The sequence below is a fragment of the Microcebus murinus genome, chromosome 24 (genome assembly GCF_040939455.1).
Source record: "Microcebus murinus isolate Inina chromosome 24, M.murinus_Inina_mat1.0, whole genome shotgun sequence".
In the NCBI taxonomy this organism is placed as follows: Eukaryota; Metazoa; Chordata; class Mammalia; order Primates; family Cheirogaleidae; genus Microcebus; species Microcebus murinus.
In genome coordinates, this window is record NC_134127.1 from 21,525,281 (window position 1) to 21,544,086 (window position 18,806).

An 18,806-nucleotide genomic window follows, 5' to 3' on the forward strand; every position below is an offset into this window, starting at 1 on the left:
TCAAGCGTGGATGTGATTTTTAGAGACTTTTGGAGTCGAGACTTCCTGGAGTAGGAAGTCAGCTCGCTGGTGATGGGTATAATGAAGAGGAGATGGTTCTTCTCAAAAGTTGGTTTTGAAGGCACTTATGTAGGAAGCGCTCTCTCTGAATCTGCGCTGCATCTTATTTCATTTTCATCCAAAATTCAGCCAGAATAATCTAACACATCCTGTTATTCCTGACCCGTGTTACCCACAGGATCCGAGCCGAGGTTACTTACATGTGGCCCGAGTCCTTGGCTTCCGGCGTCACTTGCCTTTTCTCATGAGGACGCATCGGAGGTTCTGCCCGTGCATGTTGTTGGCTGTGCAGAAGCGTCTCAGATCTGATACCTGCTCCTCTGTTGTCACTGACCTCACAGATCACCAAGGAAGCTTTGCCTAACTTACAATCCTTACCACAGCTCCAGTGTTTTTCTATTTTTCTACTCGGGTTTTCCTGTAGCCACTCTGCCCCGAGAATGCCTCTTTGGAGCTTCCTGCCAGTTCCATCTTCTCTCCCAAAGCCCTTTCTCTTCTTTTATTCTCAGCTGATCCCCCACCAGTCACCCCAGACTCCTCCCTCTTCATCTTTCTCATCCTTCCCAGGAGCTTTCCCTTTTACCTTTTCATTATTTATTAGATCCTGCTTTATTTCCAGCCTCCTAATTGGCTTCCCTGCCTTGGTCCATTTTCCTAACCGCCTCTGTGTGCCTTCCCATAGCTCCAGTTTTGAAGTCCTCATTCTGCTTCCTAAGGACATTTTAAATAGCTTGTTTTTCATCTTACCGCCTTGTCAAAAAACTGTGGAATCCTAATATGACCTTGACCTTGATCTTGCATGACCTTGAGCAGTGAAACTTCCCTCTCGTGTAACTTATGAGTCTGTTACAACTCTAGAGGGGACTGGTTGAACTTTTTTGCTTTCTCTGCTTGGAGCTGACAAAGGTCCTTTCTCCCCACGTGCTGCGCCACCCAGGAGGAGATCAGCCCCCTGGAGAACGCCATCGAGACCATGGAGCTGACCAATGAGAGGATCAGCAACTGCGTGCAGCAGCACGCCTGGGACCGGTCGCTCTCCGTGCACCCGCTGTCCATGCTGCTCAGCGGCATCGTGGACCCTGCTGTCATGGGGGGGTTCTCCAACTACGAAAAGGTGGGCCGGGCCCCAGAACCCCCGCTTGCGGCCACTGTGCCCCTGGTGAATTTGTTTCCTGCAGCTTCTCTGAGAGACGTTCTCTCTCCTCTCTGTATGAGCAGGCACGTGGAGTTAATGAAAAGATTGGCCCTGGCCGGGCGTGGTGGCTCACGCCTGTAATCCTAGCACTCTGGGAGGCCGAGGCGGGCGGATTGCTCAAGGTCAGGAGTTCGAAACCAGCCTGAGCAAGAGCGAGTCCCTGTCTCTACTATAAATAGAAAGAAATTAATTGGCCAACTATTATATAGAGAAAAAATTAGCCGGGGATGGTGGTGCATGGCTGTAGTCCCAGCTATTTGGGAGGCTGAGGCAGGAGGATTGCTTGAGCCCAGGAGTTTGAGGTTGCTGTGAGCTAGGCTAACGCCACGGTGCTTGCTTTAGCCTGGGCAACAAAGCGAGACTCTGTCCCAAAAAAATAAAATAAAATGAATAAAATAAAATAGTAATATAAAATGATTGGCCCTGACCTCACACCTCTTACAGCCAGGGGTGCAGACCACGGCCTAGTAAGCCCTCCCCTAAGTAACCCACTGTGCCTCCGGTCACGTCACCTGCTGTCCTCTCTCCCACTGCCCCCTGAGAGGTGTGGAGTGAACACGTGGCCCCAGAGCCAGGGTGCTCCGGAAGGGAAGCAGCATCGCTGGGGAAGGCAGAGCCACTCTCTTCAGAGTTAGCCTCTAGCAGCCCCCTGCCCTGAGTTGGTGTGCCATGGGCTGTAAGGACAAAGGGTGGCCCTGAGTCTGCAATTAAATCAGCTAAGTCCTTCAGCCATTACTCTGAACAAACGTAAGAGGAGAACTCGGCACAACTGCATCCTTTGGATGCAGTGGATATCGCACCATCTAAAATGCGGGTCATGCATCCGGTGTATGTTAAGTACGATTCATAGAGGCAGCATTTTGTGTTGTTGTGGTCTGTGCTCAGTAGCCAAATATTTTTGAAGCCATCGTCTTGAATACCGAGCAACATTTGTCCAGGAAAGCCCCGTGGAGTGTCCTGGAGAGTGGGCATAAAGAAAGGAGGCAGCTGGGAAGAGCGGGGCTAAGTGGGCTGGCTCTCTGGTGTCCCCTGGGAAGAACAGGGGCTTTGTGGTCAGTCTCCCCCCGGGACATGATGCTGGCTTCCTGTTGGCTGCTGTGTGCTCTTGGGCAACACGCTTCACCTCTCTGGTCTCCATGTATCTGTAAAGTGAGGAAATGGACCTAGCTCTCGGGATTGACTGGAGGGTGAAGGGAGACTCCTGTGCGCAGGGGCCATCATGCGGTGCTCGCGTGGAGTTGAGGCTTCACCAGTGTCGGTTTCTCCTGACCTCCGTGTGTGCTTGGAGCAGAACGTGTCATTGGAATGTTCTTCCTGGGTGCTGTCACCGATGCTCTGTGGCTGCTGCTATAGTAATCATCATTCTTTTGTGTTCCTGTAACCTTTTAGCCTTTTTTGGTCTTCCTGTACTCACCAGCTGGGAAAGACTCAATGCCAGAGAGCAATCCCAGTTTGCCCATGTTAGGTTTCAATTATAATAAGAATACCCAGTATTACAATGGAAGTCAATGCAAAAATAGGATCCAAAACATGAGTACAGTACTTTTTGAATGCTATAATGCTTTATTTAGTGTGTACTTTTTCATATATTCTCCCTGGCACTGATTTTCATGTATTTTTCCCAAGAATTAATTTTTACAGAATGCCCCTAAGCCACTGATTTATATGTGCCATTATCTGTGAATAATATAAAATTTCATATGAAGCTTTTCCAATGTGACAGTCTTCTAATTAAAATGGGGGCAAAAAAGCAAGGATATATGAAAACAAATTTCAGGACTTTTGGCTTAGAACACTAATTTATACTTTTAATTAATATGTGTGGCTTTGTGCATTTCTCAACATAAGAAAAAGGTGAGCTCATTCATCACCGTGACCTACTGCGATCCGTTGAGAAACCCATCATTGCATGCTTGATGTGGGTGGCCTGTTGTAAGGCAGCTCTTTATTTGTCCCCTAAGTGGTGAGGACACGGGAGCTGTGCGCTGTGATTCACCAGCCTTTTCTGTTAGGAGACAAAACTCTGTTAGAAAAATGAATTTCGGGGCACTCTGCTCTGATGTTCCCCGATTGAACCAGTCGATGCTTTGGGCAATTTCAGTGCAGTTTTATCATTTATCAAAAAAAATGGTTTTAACTTTCAAATATTTAGACTGCTCGTATATTGAAAGGTAAAAGTAGATGGCAACGTGAGTAAATACTTTTTCATTTATGTTGACCCTCCCTCTAGATGGGATTGTGGCTAGAATCAGGTGCTATGTGGTTGTATTGTTCATGCTTCCTTTTTTATTATGCTTGGACTGTGTGTATTTTATTCTCTGTTTTATTAGTTTGTTAAGGCTGCTATAACAAAGTTCCTCAAACAATGTGGCTTAAAATAACAGAAATTTATCATTTCACGGTTCTGGAGGCAAGAAATCCGGAATCAAGGTATCATGGTGTTAGTTCTTTCTAAGGGGAGAACCTTTGTTCTCTCCGGGTGCCTGGGCCTCTCTCTAGCTTCTGGTTTGCTTAAAAGCCTTGGTGTTCCTGGTCTAGCAGGTGGCTGTTTTCTCCTTGCGTCCTTTTTTTTTTTTTGAGACAGAGTCTCACCTTGTTGCCCTGGGTAGAGTGCAGTGGCGTCACTGTAGCTCACAGCAACCTCAAACTCCTGGGCTCACGAAATCCTCCTGCCTCAGCCTTCTGGGTAGCTGGGACTATATGTGTGCACCACCATGCCCAGCCAATTTTTCTCTTTTTAGTACAGACGGGGTCTTGCTCACGCTCAGGCTGGTCTTGAACTCCTGAGCTCAAGCAATCCTCCCGCCTCGGCCTCCCAGAGTGCTAGGATTACACACGCATGAGCCACCACGCCCGGCCCTCCTCGCATGTCTGCACCTGGTGGTCTCGCAGTGCGCTCGGGCCAGTCTCCAAATTTCCCCCTTTTTTATAAGGACAACAGTCATAATTGGAGTAGGGGTTCATCCTACTCCACCAGCAAGGCCTGTTTCCAAGTATCTTGAGGGCGCACATGTCAGCCCATAAGATCTGCCCACAAGGAAGCGTTTGCACGCATTCAGTTTGTCACACAGAATGAGCCGGTGACTTTTCTGATCGTATTCTGCAGTTTCAAGAGTTCTTGGGTTTCATGCGACGGGGCTTTGGCTTTCACACCAGTAAGGCAGAAGAGTGAAGGGGAACTGTGAAGGTTGGTCTTTGAAAGCACTTCTAGCAGGAGGTTAAGGCGCAGGGAAGAAACGTGACTCCCATCTTAGACTCTGTTGGAAATGTGTGCTGCAAGCTTCTATTTCTCTTTCCTAGCGAACTCCGTCTTTATCTTTAAAATGGTCTCCTATGGAAGACCTGTGTTTGGAATTTAAGTTTGGTTTTTATTTCCCTGTGCTAGGGCCTTAGCTGGAGGAGCCATGAATGTTTATTGATGAAGACGGTCCTGACATACAATGATAAGGGCAGCCAGCATTTAATATTTTTAAAATAAATGTCTTCACATCTATGCCTCATTTTGTTTTCAAAATAACGTTTGGATGGGTAATTAGCGAGAAAAGTACAGAAGTTAATATTTACTTAAGATAGGGGAAAACGTGATACAGCCCTTATCACATGGAAGAGCAGAAAAACTGGCAGCTATATCTCCTGTCTGTCAACTTTTTGCTCCTTCCCTTATGATATCTATGCACTTAATTAGTGACCTTAATTCAATTATTAGCCAGTTGTCATTTGGCCTTTTCTTATTTGATTAGTGAGCATGTGTGTGTTTGTGTGTATTGATTATTGAGAATGTAACCTTGTAGCAATTCGCATGATTCCAGAAAGACTACAGAATAGCACATACTTTTTAAAATTGTCTACTCTGGTATAAGGGCCATCCCAGGAGAGGAATGAATTTTTAGGTAGACATTTCTGGGTTATCAGAACACAAGACATTTTCCACCCTTCCAGGCTTTCACCCCTCCCCTTTTTAGGGTCACATGCACAAATAGGAATGTTATAGTTAATTCTAATTAATACTAATTAATATTAGTTTATTAATACTGATTAATTAATTCTAATTAATACTGGCACTTGCTCTGCTTTTAGGCTTTCTTTACAGAGAAGTACTTGCAGGAGCATCCTGAAGATCAGGAGAAGGTGGAGCTGCTAAAGCGACTGATAGCATTGCAGGTACCGGGGGCAGCGTGGGTTGGCCGGCCACGGTGTGTGCAGGACTCCACCGTGTTCCCCTGGACTTAAGCCTGCAAGCCCAGGTTCAGGGTTACTTTTCATTTTCTACCCCTTATGGAACCGCAACCTATCTATATGTTTATTTGGCAAAGTGACTTAGGAGTGGCATCTGTTAAACTGCATGGGGTTGACAGGGGTCTTCTTAGAGCTGGGATGAAAGCCCATCCCTTGGTTTCCTGGCCTGTGTTTCTAGCTGAGAGATGTCGGCTTTGTTTTTTTCTCTCTCTCACGGCTTCAGTGGGTGTTGGTAGAAAAATGCAAGCATCCAACTCAGCCTAAGGCTCAAAGCTGCCCGTCGCTCACCCGCAGGGGTGCCCGGGGCTCTGTCGAGTCTGCTCCCCGGCCCTTCCACAGTTGACCGTAGCTTTGGTGTGTGTTTTTCTCTGCATCGTTGACCAAAGTCCACCTGGTTCACCAGCCCTGAGCTGAGAAGTGACCTCATGGGAGGGTGCTATGTGTTCTAGCCCCCACCCCGCCCTTCCCCAGCCCCCAAATCCCAGTGATCCCTCTTCTTAAGCTTATTTCCTTCCTTCTGTGCCCCTCTCGGCAGATGCCTCTGCTGACAGAAGGGATCCGCATCCACGGGGAGAAGCTGACGGAGCAGCTCAAGCCTCTGCACGACCGGCTGTCTTCCTGCTTCCGGGAACTCAAGGACAAAGTCGAGAAGCTCTATGGGGTCATAACGCTGGTAGGCTCGGGCTGAGCAGCCTTCATGCTTTTTCTAGCCGCTTCGGCCTTTTGAGACACTGATCAGTTTTGCAGATGCCAGATGAGTTATAATAGCTTAGATGCAGCGTGCAAGTACCGGGGCAGGTGGGAGAGAGCAGGTTTTTGCTCTTGATGCCTTTGAGCAGTCTTTGAGCTAGACAGAGCTTCTCAGACTCGAGCAGCCACCAGAGCCACCCGGAGGGCTTCTGAAAACACAGGTCACTGGGCCTTTTCCGCAGGGTTTCTGATTCTATAGATGGGGCATGGGGCCCACGTAGTTGCAGTTCTAACACGTTCCTAGGTGACATTGATGCTGCTGGCCTGGGGCAACACTTTGAGAACCACTACCCTAGAAGTCAAGGTTTTCTAAGCCTAGACCGTGGTTATTCCTGTCCTGTCTAGCCAAATTCTTATGGTTTTTGCTGATCTTAAAAATATCATCTATGTTGATGAAAAGTTTATAGTCTTAACACCTTTGAAGGGGAGAAAGAATTGTGAATTGCATTTTTCAATGCATGTAGCTGATTTTGTGATTTTTTTTTTGACAGCTTTAACATTCCTCCAGCTTCACTGATCTGCTCGTTTTTTTTTTTTTTTTTGAGTTCACCCTGTTTTCTTTAATTGTCTTACTCTTCAACCCCTGATTTTCAAATTCCTTCCTCAAATCAACGCTGTGAATTTCTTTTTATGTTCTCTTCTCCCTTATTCTCACACATCCATCGCCACTGCAGTTCCGCCAGAGTATCTTTTTAAACATCTCTTTTAAGAGTTCATGCTTGCCTTCTTCCTAAGAATTTGCCTTCTAACCTGCTGCTCGTTAAGAGTTTTCTTTTTGGAACATTTGTCTTTTGCACACAAAAGACAAATGCTTTCCCAGAAAGCAAAAGACAAAAGCAAAAGACAAATGCACACAAAAGACAAATGCTTTTCCCAGAAAGCAAAGACTGTGATTTTGACTTAATGAGCTTAGCCATGGTTAGAATGAGGCTGGTATTAGTAAATTTAATGCAGTGATAGCTTCGGGTAATACTGCTTGTGGCATTTCTTATGAACCTAGATCAGTATTCTGAGACCTCCCAAGATTCACCAGTTTGAGCTTTAGGTCTACAGCTTCCATCTAAAAATTTTCTCTATGGCCAGTATTGCATTGTTTTTAAGAGAAAGACTGGAAGAAGCTAAGCTGGAGAAAACAGGCAGAGGGTTCTGCTGTTTTACTGGTGAGCCAGGCACATCTTAGTTTTTCCTCTGTCATGTATCTGGCTGAAAATTATGACGACTTTTTCTCTAGTCTTAGAAACAGGGTAGATTTAACCTAAGTTGTGTCTCTGGCTAAGAATATAAGCATTTACAGTATTTAACAACTGAGGAAGGCCGGGCATGGTGGCTCACGCCTGTAATCCTAGCACTCTGGGAGGCCGAGGCGGGCGGATTGCTCGAGGTCAGGAGTTCGAAACTAGCCTGAGCAAGAGCGAGACCCCGTCTCTACTATAAATAGAAAGAAATTAATTGGCCAACTAATATATATAGAAAAAATTGGCCGGGCATGGTGGCACATGCCTGTAGTCCCAGCTACTCGGAAGGCTGAGGCAGGAGGATAGCCTGAGCCCAGGAGTTTGAGGTTGCTGTGAGCTAGGCTGACGCCAGGGCATTCACTCTAGCCTGGGCAACAAAGTGAGACTCTGTCTCAAGAAAAAAACAACTGAGGAAGCACAGACACCAACCACTGCTGCCAGAAGGGGGTGCCAGCCCCCAGATAAGCAGGTGGCCTTGCCAGTTCCCAGGGGTTGGGTTCCAGCCACCTCACCACTAAAGGCTGTGTGTTTTTCAGCCGCCCAACTTGACAGACAGGAAGCCAAGCCGCACGGGCTCCATCGTGCTCCCCTACATCATGTCTTCCACTCTGCGGAGGCTGTCCGTCACCTCCGTGACGTCCTCTGTGATCTCCACCTCTTCAAACTCGTCGGACAACGCCCCTTCCAGACCAGGATCTGATGGGTAAGGGTTCGAGCTTTAATTTTTAGGAGGGGCGGGGTCATGCCTTACTCATGCTCGCCTTTGCTCGCCAAAGGGAAGCTCAGCCCATGTAGTAGGTGCGTTACCCCCTGAGAAAAATAACTCAGAGTTCATGGCTATTAGCCTGTGGGTCACTCTCCTTATCTCCCTCCTGAGGAAATGTCATTCCTCACGTAGTGATAACAATACTTACTAAAAGTGAAAAATGAAAAAAAAAATCCTGCCACCATGTTACATACCTTACAGTCATTGCCTTAATGTTTTCATCATTTCGGTTTTTAAAAACAATTGCTAAATTTATATTTATTTCAGGAATGGGTAATATAATCACATGGTATGAAATTCCAAAAGTACAAAAGGGTATATCATGAAAAGCCTCCCTTCAATGTCTGACTTTCAGTGGCCAGTGTCACTTCCCAGAAGCAAATGATACTAACATTCAGGTTCTTAGGAAGCAAGTTCTTTGTAAGTACACAGGCAATACCTAAATACATGCTCCTCTCTATACTTTTTTTTTTGATACAAATGGTAGCATTCTCTTTACCTTGCTTTGTTTCATTTAATATATTGAAACTCATTCTGTTTTAGAACATAAAGAGCCTCCTCTTTACGCTTTCTGTAGCTGTAGACATCTCATCGTATGTCTGGACCATGACACAAGTTGAATATCCCTTATCTGAAATGCTTGGGACCAGAAGTATTTTGGATTTGGGGATATTTGCATTATACCAATTCAGCATCCCTAATTCAAAAATCTGAAATCCACAATGCTCCAGTGGACATTTCCTTTCAGCCTCATATGAGGACTCAAAAAGTTTCAGATTTTGGAGTACTTTGGATTTTGGAGGTTTGGATTAGGGATGCTCAGATTATATATTCTACCAGTGCCTACTGGACATTGAGTTGGTTTTAATCTTTTACTGTCACTGCTATGTGGCAGTTAATAACCTTAAATGTAGGTTATTTTGCACGTATACAAGTCTATCAGTATGAGAAAAATCCTGTAAATAAAATTGCTCTGTCAGAGATACATACTTGCAATTTCAAAAATTATTTCTAAACTGACTTCCATAGAGATTAAACCAGTTTACATTCCTGCCAGCAACATACGAAGAGCACTTGGTTACCCAGCCCTTGCCACCAGATTCTATTAATAGTATCAGTCTTTTTAATTTTTGCCAATCTGATAGGTGGAAAATGTTCTCTTGTATAGGTTTTTTTGTTTATTTGTCTTTTCTTGTTTTGTGTGAAGTTGAGCATCTTTTCATTTGTTCAGTAGCTGTTTGCATTTTATTTCCTGTGAACTGTGGTCAAATACTTTTTTCTGGTGGATTTGGGGCCCTTTGTCTGTAAGATGAGTTGGAATATTTTCTGCCAATTTCTCTTTTGTCTTCTGACTTATAAGTTTTTGCTTTAAATGTTCTGTTGGGTTGTTCTGATTTTTTTTTATGTAGTCAATAAAATCAATATTTTATGACTTTTGAACTTTATGTCACAATTAATGGCCTTTCACACTCTACCTTTTTTTTTTCTTTAACTTTTAGGGTTTCACTATTCATAATTAAATCTGTGATTTTTTGGAATTTATTCTAATATAATATGAGAAGGATGGAGGCAACTTTTTTATTCCCAAATGGCCACCCAGTTTTCCCTATAACATTTAGTGAGCAGACCATCTTTTTCTAATTTGAAATGGCACTCATCAAAATTCATATTTCTTTGTGTTCTTTAGTCTGCTTGTGGGCTTTTCCTCCTATTTTCTTGATGTCCCTGTCTATTCATTAACTAAAACTATGCAGTTTTAATTACTGTATATTTAAAAGATTTTTATTTTCTGGTATTTCCTTTCAGAATTTCATCTGTTTTGCTCATTGCTCACTTTTGGATTAATTTGTCTAGAATCCTATGGCTGTTTTTATTGGGATTATGTTAAATTTATGGACTAACTTTAGGAAGATTGATGGCTTTTTGATAGTGAGGCTTCCTTGCCAAAAATATGAAATGCCTTTCCATATGTTTAAATTGAAAATATTTGAAAGGAGTTAATTTATAGTTGTGTTCTGTCTAAGGTTACTATTAATATTTTTAAGCAATATATTCCTAAAATACTAGAAACTATTAAGAGAAAAATGCTTTATAACTTCACTTAGAGATAACCATGGTAAAGTTTAGTTATGTTAATATAATACAAAAAAGTATGTGTACTTTTTTATACCAGTGGAAAAGTACTGCATCTGTCATTTTGTGGCCTGCCGCTTTATTCAGTATAAGTATTTACACATCATGAAGTATTTAAGACAGTGTTAAATATGTCAAGTCACTTGACTCATGACATAAATTTTTAATTCAACATTATAATAATTATATCATAAAAAGCACCTATCCAAATGGCTCCCTACCTGGAAATCAAATACATAATTTTTCTTAAATTATTTCTACTTCCTTTTCCATTAACATAAATATCTTTACATAGCTCCAGTTATAGTATAGATAGAATTTGGTATTTTGCTTTTCCTCCTTGTCTTACAATCATTTTCCATATTGCCGCATAATCTTTATTCATATCAGTTTTTATTATGCTTTTTGATGGCAATAGACCACTGCATCATACAAATGTACCGTAATTAATCCTTTTTCTACTATAGAATGTTTAAGCTGTGTCTTTATTTGTAACAATCATAAAAGTTAATTATAAATTTTAATACAAAACGATTGCATCAATATGTAATATTTTTATTATTAAAAATCATAGCAAACACATTTGCACATACAGCTTTCTGATTATTTAGTCAGGATGCATTCTTAGAAGTAGCGTAGGTAGGATAGAGTTTTTTACTTTGTGGATCCTGTCTTTGCTTGTACGTTTCATTAAGACCTTCTCTTCCTTGGTGAGATCAATATTCACTGGTGTTTTCATCTAGTCATTTTATTGGTCTCATTTCTGTACACTTACACCTTGAGATGTTTGTTCAGTCGGAATTGAAAATTTAGATTTAGACCCTGAGGGCGAAGTCATGGATCAAGATTACTGATAGGAGCAGTCAAAACCCCCCTTGAGTTGTGGAGAATGAATGTTGGCTGCTAGGCGATCCACGTTTGTGATTTTTGTCCCTGTTCCCGGCTGGCAGGTCAATCCTGGAGCCACTGTTGGAGCGCAGGGCCTCCTCAGGTGCCAGAGTTGAAGACCTGCCCCTGAGAGAGGACGGTGAGAACCGGATCAACAAGTTCAAGAGAAAAGACTGGAGTGTGAGCAAGTCCCAGGTCATTGCAGAGAAGGCTCCAGAACCTGATCTGATGGTAAAAAAAAAAAAAAAAAGAAAAAGAAAAGACAAAAATACATGAGTGCACTGGAGGCTTGCCAGCACCCGCCCTGTCCCCAGGCCCGTCACCCCATTCCCTTGGGGGCCATGTATCACTAGACTGAAGCCTGGCTGTGGCTCAGCTCAGCACACAGCGGCCTGTGGTAGTGTCAGATTGCAGATTGTGGTGAGAAAAGCACGCGCGGAGAATTTCGAGTCTCTACATCAATAGTGGTGCAAGATCTTGGACCCACAGCGTGTAAACGTAAACATGCGGTTCAGGCTTGGAGTTGTGGTTCTCGCCACTGTGCTCCATGAGTCAGTCCAAACATCTCATTTCTGTTTTTTAATTTTTTTAAAAATGTACTTTTTTCTTCCATCAGCCACACAGAGTTCTTAGTGTGGCAAGACCAAGTTTCCCTGAGAATCGAGGTGGCTTATTCCCAACATAAATGGCACACAGTCCAGCTAGGGTCAAAGTCACGTCCAAGGCCAGCCAGGAAATGACCTGTGGTCCCGTGGTCTTACGTAGCCTCTCCGCCCTGGTGCCCACCAGATGGCAGTGTGGGAAGCAGGTGACATGTGGGAAGCGGAGACATGGCTCCTGGAATTAGGTGTTTTACAGGTTTCTGATCAGCCGACTGGGGCTGCTCTGAGCCTTGTTGAGCTCAGCCTTCCTCCTTGTGAGACCGCTGTGCTGTGTTTTCCTCCCTGGTCCTAGAGCGCAGCCAGGAAAGCACAAAGGCCAAAGAGTCTCCAGCTGGTGGACAATCGGCTGACGCCATTTCACAGTTCTTCACCGCCTCAGTCAACGCCCTTGAGCCCGCCTCCGCTCACCCCTAAAGCTACCAGGACCCTAAGTAAGTTCTCCTGTATCCCTTGTACTGTTTTTACCAGGGAACGCAGTATGCAGTTTTAATTGAACCAGCCACAAAGTATGTAAGACCCCTGTGAGGTTGGTTCGATCCAGGTGCTGGTAGTATGAGGTATGATACAGTTAGACTGGAGTTTAGCCGGGAGGTCTTGGGCCACAAGGACTCCTTAAACTTTTCTGTATAGTGATCCAAAGGGTCTTAATGTCCCTTTTCCAGTTGTGAAGGTATATAAACAAGGTAGATCTGGACTAGGGGATTGCCTGAGGCCAGGAGTTCAAGACCAGCCTGGACAATATAGCGAGACCCTGTCTGTACAAAAAATAAAATTAGCCAGGCATGGTTGGTGCTCTACTGTAGTTCCAGCTACTCTGGAGGCTGAGGCAGGAGGATCACTTGAGCCCCAGAATTCGAGGCTGCAGTGAGCTATGATTGTACCCTTATACTCCAGCCTGGGCAACAGAGCAAGACCCTGTCTCTAAACAAATAATAAAAAATAGAATATGGCTTTAGCAATTTGATTGACCAGGTTGGTTTAGGTCAATGCTTAGGTCTGCTTACAGTGGGAAGCAGAATTTTTATGAGATTCTCTGATATATTCTTCTCTGTGTACTTCATGTCATTTCTAGGCTCCCCATCTTTGCAGATAGACGGACTGGTGACTGCCTCTGTCCCGCCCCCGCCGCCCCCCAAAAGCAAGCCCTATGAGAGCGGCCAGAGGAGCTCCACCGAGGTAGGGAGTCGACGGCTGAGTGTGGCCAGGGAGCACCACTCTGGGAGGACAGCAGTGGGTTTGCCAAGCTTTCCAGTGGGCAGCTTTGCCCATAGACTGTCCCTGTAGTCGATTCTTGGTTCATTCCTGAAACCACAAGAGAGAGGGAAGTTTTCAAAAGGAAGAAAAGATACGCAAGCAGACCTTTTCCTACGATTGACGGTCGAGCAAATGTTCTCTCTCCCTCACCCTAGAGATAGGGACGTGAAGTTAAGAAGTGAGTTCCAGTTCATGTTTGGAAAGTTTACTCCTTCTGAGTGAGGGACAGTCCTTCTGCAATGGCCTCAGATGGGTGTTCCTTCATTCATTCAACAAACCTCTGTTGCGTGCCTCCTGTGTCTGTCTGGAGCCCGAGTGTGGGATGCAGCAGTGGCTGTGTGTGTGTGTCTGATTAGCTCCAAGAGAACAAGGGAGGGCGAGTCAGTCTTGTTTCTCTTTTCTCTTTGCAAGGGCTGTGCAGATAAATTCAGGTCAGTTAGGAGCTAGAGCGGAAAGTGGGAAGGAGAAAGGCTTGGGAGAGAAGGGAAGACTCACTCCTGATTTCCTGGGTCTGCTCCTGCAGGTTGCTCCTCCGCTGCCCCTCCGAAGAGAAGCCAAAGTCCCGCCTCCCCCACCTCCGAAAGCTCGGAAGTCTAGCATCCTTTCTTCTGAGCCTGGATCCCAGTGAGGATCTTGCCCTCTCCGTGAACCTCCGAGTGCCTTGGACACCTGCTGCCTGAGGACTGGCCTCCGGGAGCCGGGGTGGTCGTCACACGGGGCTCCCCGCTGACTGCGTTGCCTGAGCTGGGATGGTTTTGTTCTTCTGGAAGCTTCTCTCTGGTCACTGTTCGAGGCCATGCCACGTCCCCTCCAGTCCACAGGGAGTTCCAGAGGTGGCCAGAAATCCTGTGCATTTGTCAAAGGAGAGATCTCCTTCACCATGGGTAAATTTCAGCCCCTACCACAGAGACTCCGGCGTCTGGACAGTTCTTCTGCGGTGTTTGCAGAGCACCCCAGTGAACCTACACCTTGGAGGGATTTCTCGCTTTGCTTCTGAAAAGCTGTGCTGAGACTTAGCTACTTTTCTCTTGTGGACACACCTGTGCCCTCCCACAGAGCGTCCTGGAAGAGATGGATGTCAAGTTCACGTTGGTAGCCCAGATAATAGTACCTTGCTAATGTCTACCATGTCTCCTTTGAGCAAAAGAACACACTTTTTTTCATGGAGATTGGCTGCTCTCTGGCATGAGTGGATACCATTATTGAAAAATAATGTGAGCCCTCAGCTCTTGCGACCCGTCACCCCATCCTCTCGTGGCACAGGAAAGCTGCCCTCTGCCTGTCCCCACCCAAACCCCATCACACTCCTGACTAATGGCCCTCACTGCACCTTCTGACTGCAGACTCCTTCGCAGCTCTGTCTTTTGCACATGCAGTTTTTGTCCTCTGAGCTCAAATCACTGGCTACGAGGGACTTAGGAGCCTGGTTCAACAGCTTCTTTTCTACACCCCATTTGGATGACTCAGTGGCCCCTCTCTGCTGCCTGACTTTGAATACAGTGCAATATTTCCCTTTGACTATTTATTTCTCTTGATTGTGGAATTAATTTGATTACTTGCTAATGGTACTAATTATAAGTGCTCCTTTCAGAAGGAAGAAACGGGGTGATTTCGATGACCAAATATTATTACACACACACATATAAGTAGCCACACAGGCCGGGCGCGGTGGCTCACGCCTGTAATCCTAGCACTCTGGGAGACCAAGGCGGGTGGATTTCTCGAGGTCAGGAGTTCAAAACCAGCCTGAGCAAAAGCGAGACCCCATCTCTACTATAAATAGAAAGAAATTAATTGGCCAACTAATATATAGAGAAAAAATTAGCTGGGCATGGTGGCGAATGCCTGTAGTCCCAGCTACTCGGGAGGCTGAGTCGTGAGGATCTCTTGAGCCCAGGAGTTTGAGGTTGCTGTGAGCTAGGCTGATGCCACAGCACTCACTCTAGCCTGAGCAACAAAGTGTGAGACTCCATCTCAAAAAAAAAAAAAAAAAAATAGCCACACAAAGCTGTAGACGTTTTGAGATGGCAGGGCCTCAGAGGTTAGACAAAAAAACTCTTTATTTTCAGTAGATTAGGAAATTGAGGATCCACACAGAAAATCGTGCTACAGATTCTTACTAATAACCCAGCTTGCTCAGTTAAGTTATGCCCAGGTTAACACTTAGATCTGGAAGAGAACTCTGATGAACTCTTTATACCTGTCCCCAGTTGGAACAATATTTGAAATGTCCCGGGTGTTTCTCAACTACTTAGGTATTTGTGGCAAAGCAGAAATCTTTTTGACCTCGAATCTGAGGGTCAGCATGGGGGAAGCTCACCGGGGGTCTCTTCCCCGACCTGGCCCAGAGTCCTCTCCCCGGGGAGGTCCAGAGACCAGAGAGACAGATTGCAGCTGTGTGACTTGGCGTCTGCCTGCGTGACTCATCACCCTGCCGTGTCTTCAGGAGAGAGGTCATCGGGTCATCACAAGGGGCAAGGGAGCAAAAACCTCTGAGATAGGTCCAGTGCGTGACTCCAGGCATTAGTGTGCCTGTTCTAGGAGTGGCGTGGAGAATATTATCCCTTGCCCCCATCCGGGAGAACTGCGGGGTGGGATCATTGGAAAAAACTTGGGTTTGGGGATTAAAGCCATATGGTTTCAAATCCCAGCTGTATCGTCTATGTTGTTTGCAAACGCCCACGAATTATTTGAAATTCTCCCGGTTTCCTTCTCACCTCCAAACGGGGATAAGACCTTGCACACAAGTTGTCTCGAGGTTCAAATGAGCTGGAGTACGTGAGAGAGGAGGTGCTTTTTGCAACAATGCTTTCTTTTCTCTGCTGGGCCTGAAGTAAGAGCTGGAACTCTCTAGAGAATTATTGCATTATTGATAGTCCTTTTTTTTTTTTTAAGGTAATTTGGAATGCGAGTGCAGGTTAGTTCTGCACGTGTAGCCCTTGTCAAAAATGCAGCATCTTTTGGAGCCTTTTGCAAAATTATGTATGAGCAAAGACAAAGTGTTAAGAGCTGAAGAGGATTTTAAGTGGAAAGAACTTAAGCTCCATGGAGAAAGGAGGAGGCCACAGAAAGGTTGCGTAGAGCTATGTGGAGCCTGGAACAACTTCCGAGAAGTCACTTCGCAGACTGCTGAGGGGAGATTTGTATGCTTCACCCTGCTTTTTGGGCTGCCATTAAAATAGAAACATAAACTCGGTCACCAAAAAAAAAAAAAAAAAACAAACCCAAACCTCAAGCTAATCCTTCCAGTGCAGTAGAAGTGAGTCCCACAGTCTGGTCTTTGAGCAGAAACTGGGGAGAGAGGATCATCAGTGCCCAGATGCCTTCCCTTTTTTGATAGAATACATTTTTCCGTATGATTCCCCTTCTACATGCATGGAAATAATAGCTGTCTCCTGCCTGAACACAAAGGATTCCAGGTAGTGTCGTGGGTAATAGATCACAGAGGACGTTGGAAGGTTCGTTTTCTTGGGAACCTATTGGGTAGGAAGGAGTCACGTTTGACAAAAAGTCATAAACAATGCCTGTGCTGAAGTCAGAGGAAAACTGCAAAGAGATGTCTCACGGTTACACTAAATATAGAAGAGATAAGGAGCAGGGAGGAAACAGGAAAAGATCTGGTCTTTGTGTTTCTTGCTTATAGAACTCTGGAGTATTGGAAGACATTGAGATTAGGCCCCCAAATTGTCACAACCTTTGCGAATATTGGTTTATGGTTTGCAGGTTTCTGGTGGTAATTTTTAATCCCTTTTTTGTCTCTTTCTCTCTCTGTCTCTCCTGATGACTTGTCTGGCTTTGAGATTGTTCTTAAGAAAGAATGGTTTCACTCAACATATATTAAGTTTTTATGGAATGCCAGGCACGGTACTAGTCCCTGGGGATGGGGCAGTTAAACATGGTTAGTGGAAACAGCCCTGGTCTAAAGACAGATCCCATTGGTGTGCTGTAGGACTGGAAAGTGAGTAGTAACACATGACGGTGAAACCCTAAATAAGGCTGTGGGGCCATGGGTTGCTTCCTCCTCCTCTACCATCTTAACCCCTTGACCTTGACAAAATAGTCATTCTCTCCTTCCAGGAAAAGCCATTAAAAACTGCAGCCAAACGACAATGCCTTAGATAATACAAGATGTAAAGCTGGATCTAACTCTTTACCAGCTGGGAGAGTCCTTTCCCTCCAGTTGCCCCTAGGTGTGGGGCCAATTTCTTATTTTAAAACTGAGAAGGAGCTTCCATGCAGTTAAGTTCACACACCTTAGGTGTGCAGATGGGTGAGGGTTCCCACAGTTTTACACAGGTGTCCCCACCTTTCAGGGACAGACGTTGGCTATTTCCAGCACCCCAGTTCCCATGTGCTCATGGCGCCATTTTGTGGAAAGGCATTTAGAGGGCCCTTCAGATTTGTGCCTTCCTCTCATGTCTCAGGTATAACGAAGGGGGAGAGCAACCCACCATCACCACGCAACAAGACTAAAAAAGAGTGGGTACCTTCTAGCAAGTTAATTTGTGGTCAGTTCCTGGGTCTCAGTTTCCTCATCTGTTTTTTTAAAAAAAATAGAGACTATATGAGTTTTAGAATTCTTTCAGCCCTAGCTGCTGTCATTCTAAATGAACAAAAAGAGGGAGAATCAGACGGAAACTAAGTTTTTGCACAAAAGCTTTTAGGTTCATGTACTGTATGCTTTTCCCATTTTTCATCCCAAGTTGGTGCTTTGATCCCTGGCTATTAAGACAAAAAGATCTGTGGACATTAAAATTATGAGTATGCCAGTAATCCAGTACACATGGAATTATTGACACAAATTACCAAAATTCTTTGCAACAATTTATAAACAATGTCATTTCCATCATAGTCTTCAGACTTCACCAGCTATATATGCCTGTATGCACTCTAACTAGACTTTCAGTTCATTTTAATAATTATGCCTTTTTTTCTCCCTATATCATTTGGGAAGTTGATAAATATCACTTCCTTGGAAACTTCCATTCAGCTATATGTCTTATTTTTTTAATTAAATTAGAAAAGGTAAGTGTCTCTTTTGGGTGGGTTGAAAGTTGAACCATCGATTCTGTAATAATTTACAAAAGGAAAAAGCTGGTTTTTCCTTCCAAGTGAATGATTTCAGTCTGATTCTTAGGATCTAAACCAACGCTGGTCTCCCGTAGATGCTGTCCAAACTCATCTCTGAGTCACCTTTTGTATGAGTTGTTCATCTAAACTCTGTCAAGAATTCCCTCCCTATGATTTTGGAACTAGTTTGGGTTTCAAACATGGGCAGTTAAGATGACGTGCATTGAAGTAGAAGAGTTTTGTTTTAGATTTGCTGTTATTTATTTTTTAAATTAAAAATGGAAGTGTATTTTAAAGTTGATCGTGCGTTTAGTTTGTTATCACTCTCATATTAACGAGACGCAATCAGTCCCATATCTGGTTAACTGTTCTTCCTTCGGGATACGCCACGCCCAGTGTCTCTGCTTGTTCTCTTGCAGGAGCTGCTAGTTTAAACCTGGAGTCTTCTCTGCCCAGAAGTAATAAAAACTTTGCAAACCATTTGGTTCTTTCCACCCTATTCCATCCAACCCTTTGGCATCTGAGCTGGCAGTTTCTGATAGCAACTCATTTAATAT

The 18,806-nt window shown here is 44.5% G+C and overlaps 1 protein-coding gene across 1 annotated transcript in view; it reads left to right on the forward strand.

Moving 5' to 3' along the window:
- Nucleotides 1-14,697, forward strand: part of DOCK5 (dedicator of cytokinesis 5) — a 172,832-nt gene extending 158,135 nt beyond the window's left edge. The window contains exons 45-52 of the mRNA XM_012782140.3: nucleotides 998-1,174; nucleotides 5,333-5,416; nucleotides 6,027-6,164; nucleotides 8,013-8,179; nucleotides 11,326-11,494; nucleotides 12,218-12,356; nucleotides 12,998-13,101; nucleotides 13,703-14,697. Of these exons, the coding sequence (XP_012637594.3) occupies nucleotides 998-1,174; nucleotides 5,333-5,416; nucleotides 6,027-6,164; nucleotides 8,013-8,179; nucleotides 11,326-11,494; nucleotides 12,218-12,356; nucleotides 12,998-13,101; nucleotides 13,703-13,807 (1,083 nt within the window). The 3' untranslated portion in view covers nucleotides 13,808-14,697. The remainder of the gene's footprint in view (nucleotides 1-997; nucleotides 1,175-5,332; nucleotides 5,417-6,026; nucleotides 6,165-8,012; nucleotides 8,180-11,325; nucleotides 11,495-12,217; nucleotides 12,357-12,997; nucleotides 13,102-13,702) is intronic.
- The last annotated feature ends 4,109 nt before the right edge of the window (nucleotides 14,698-18,806 follow it).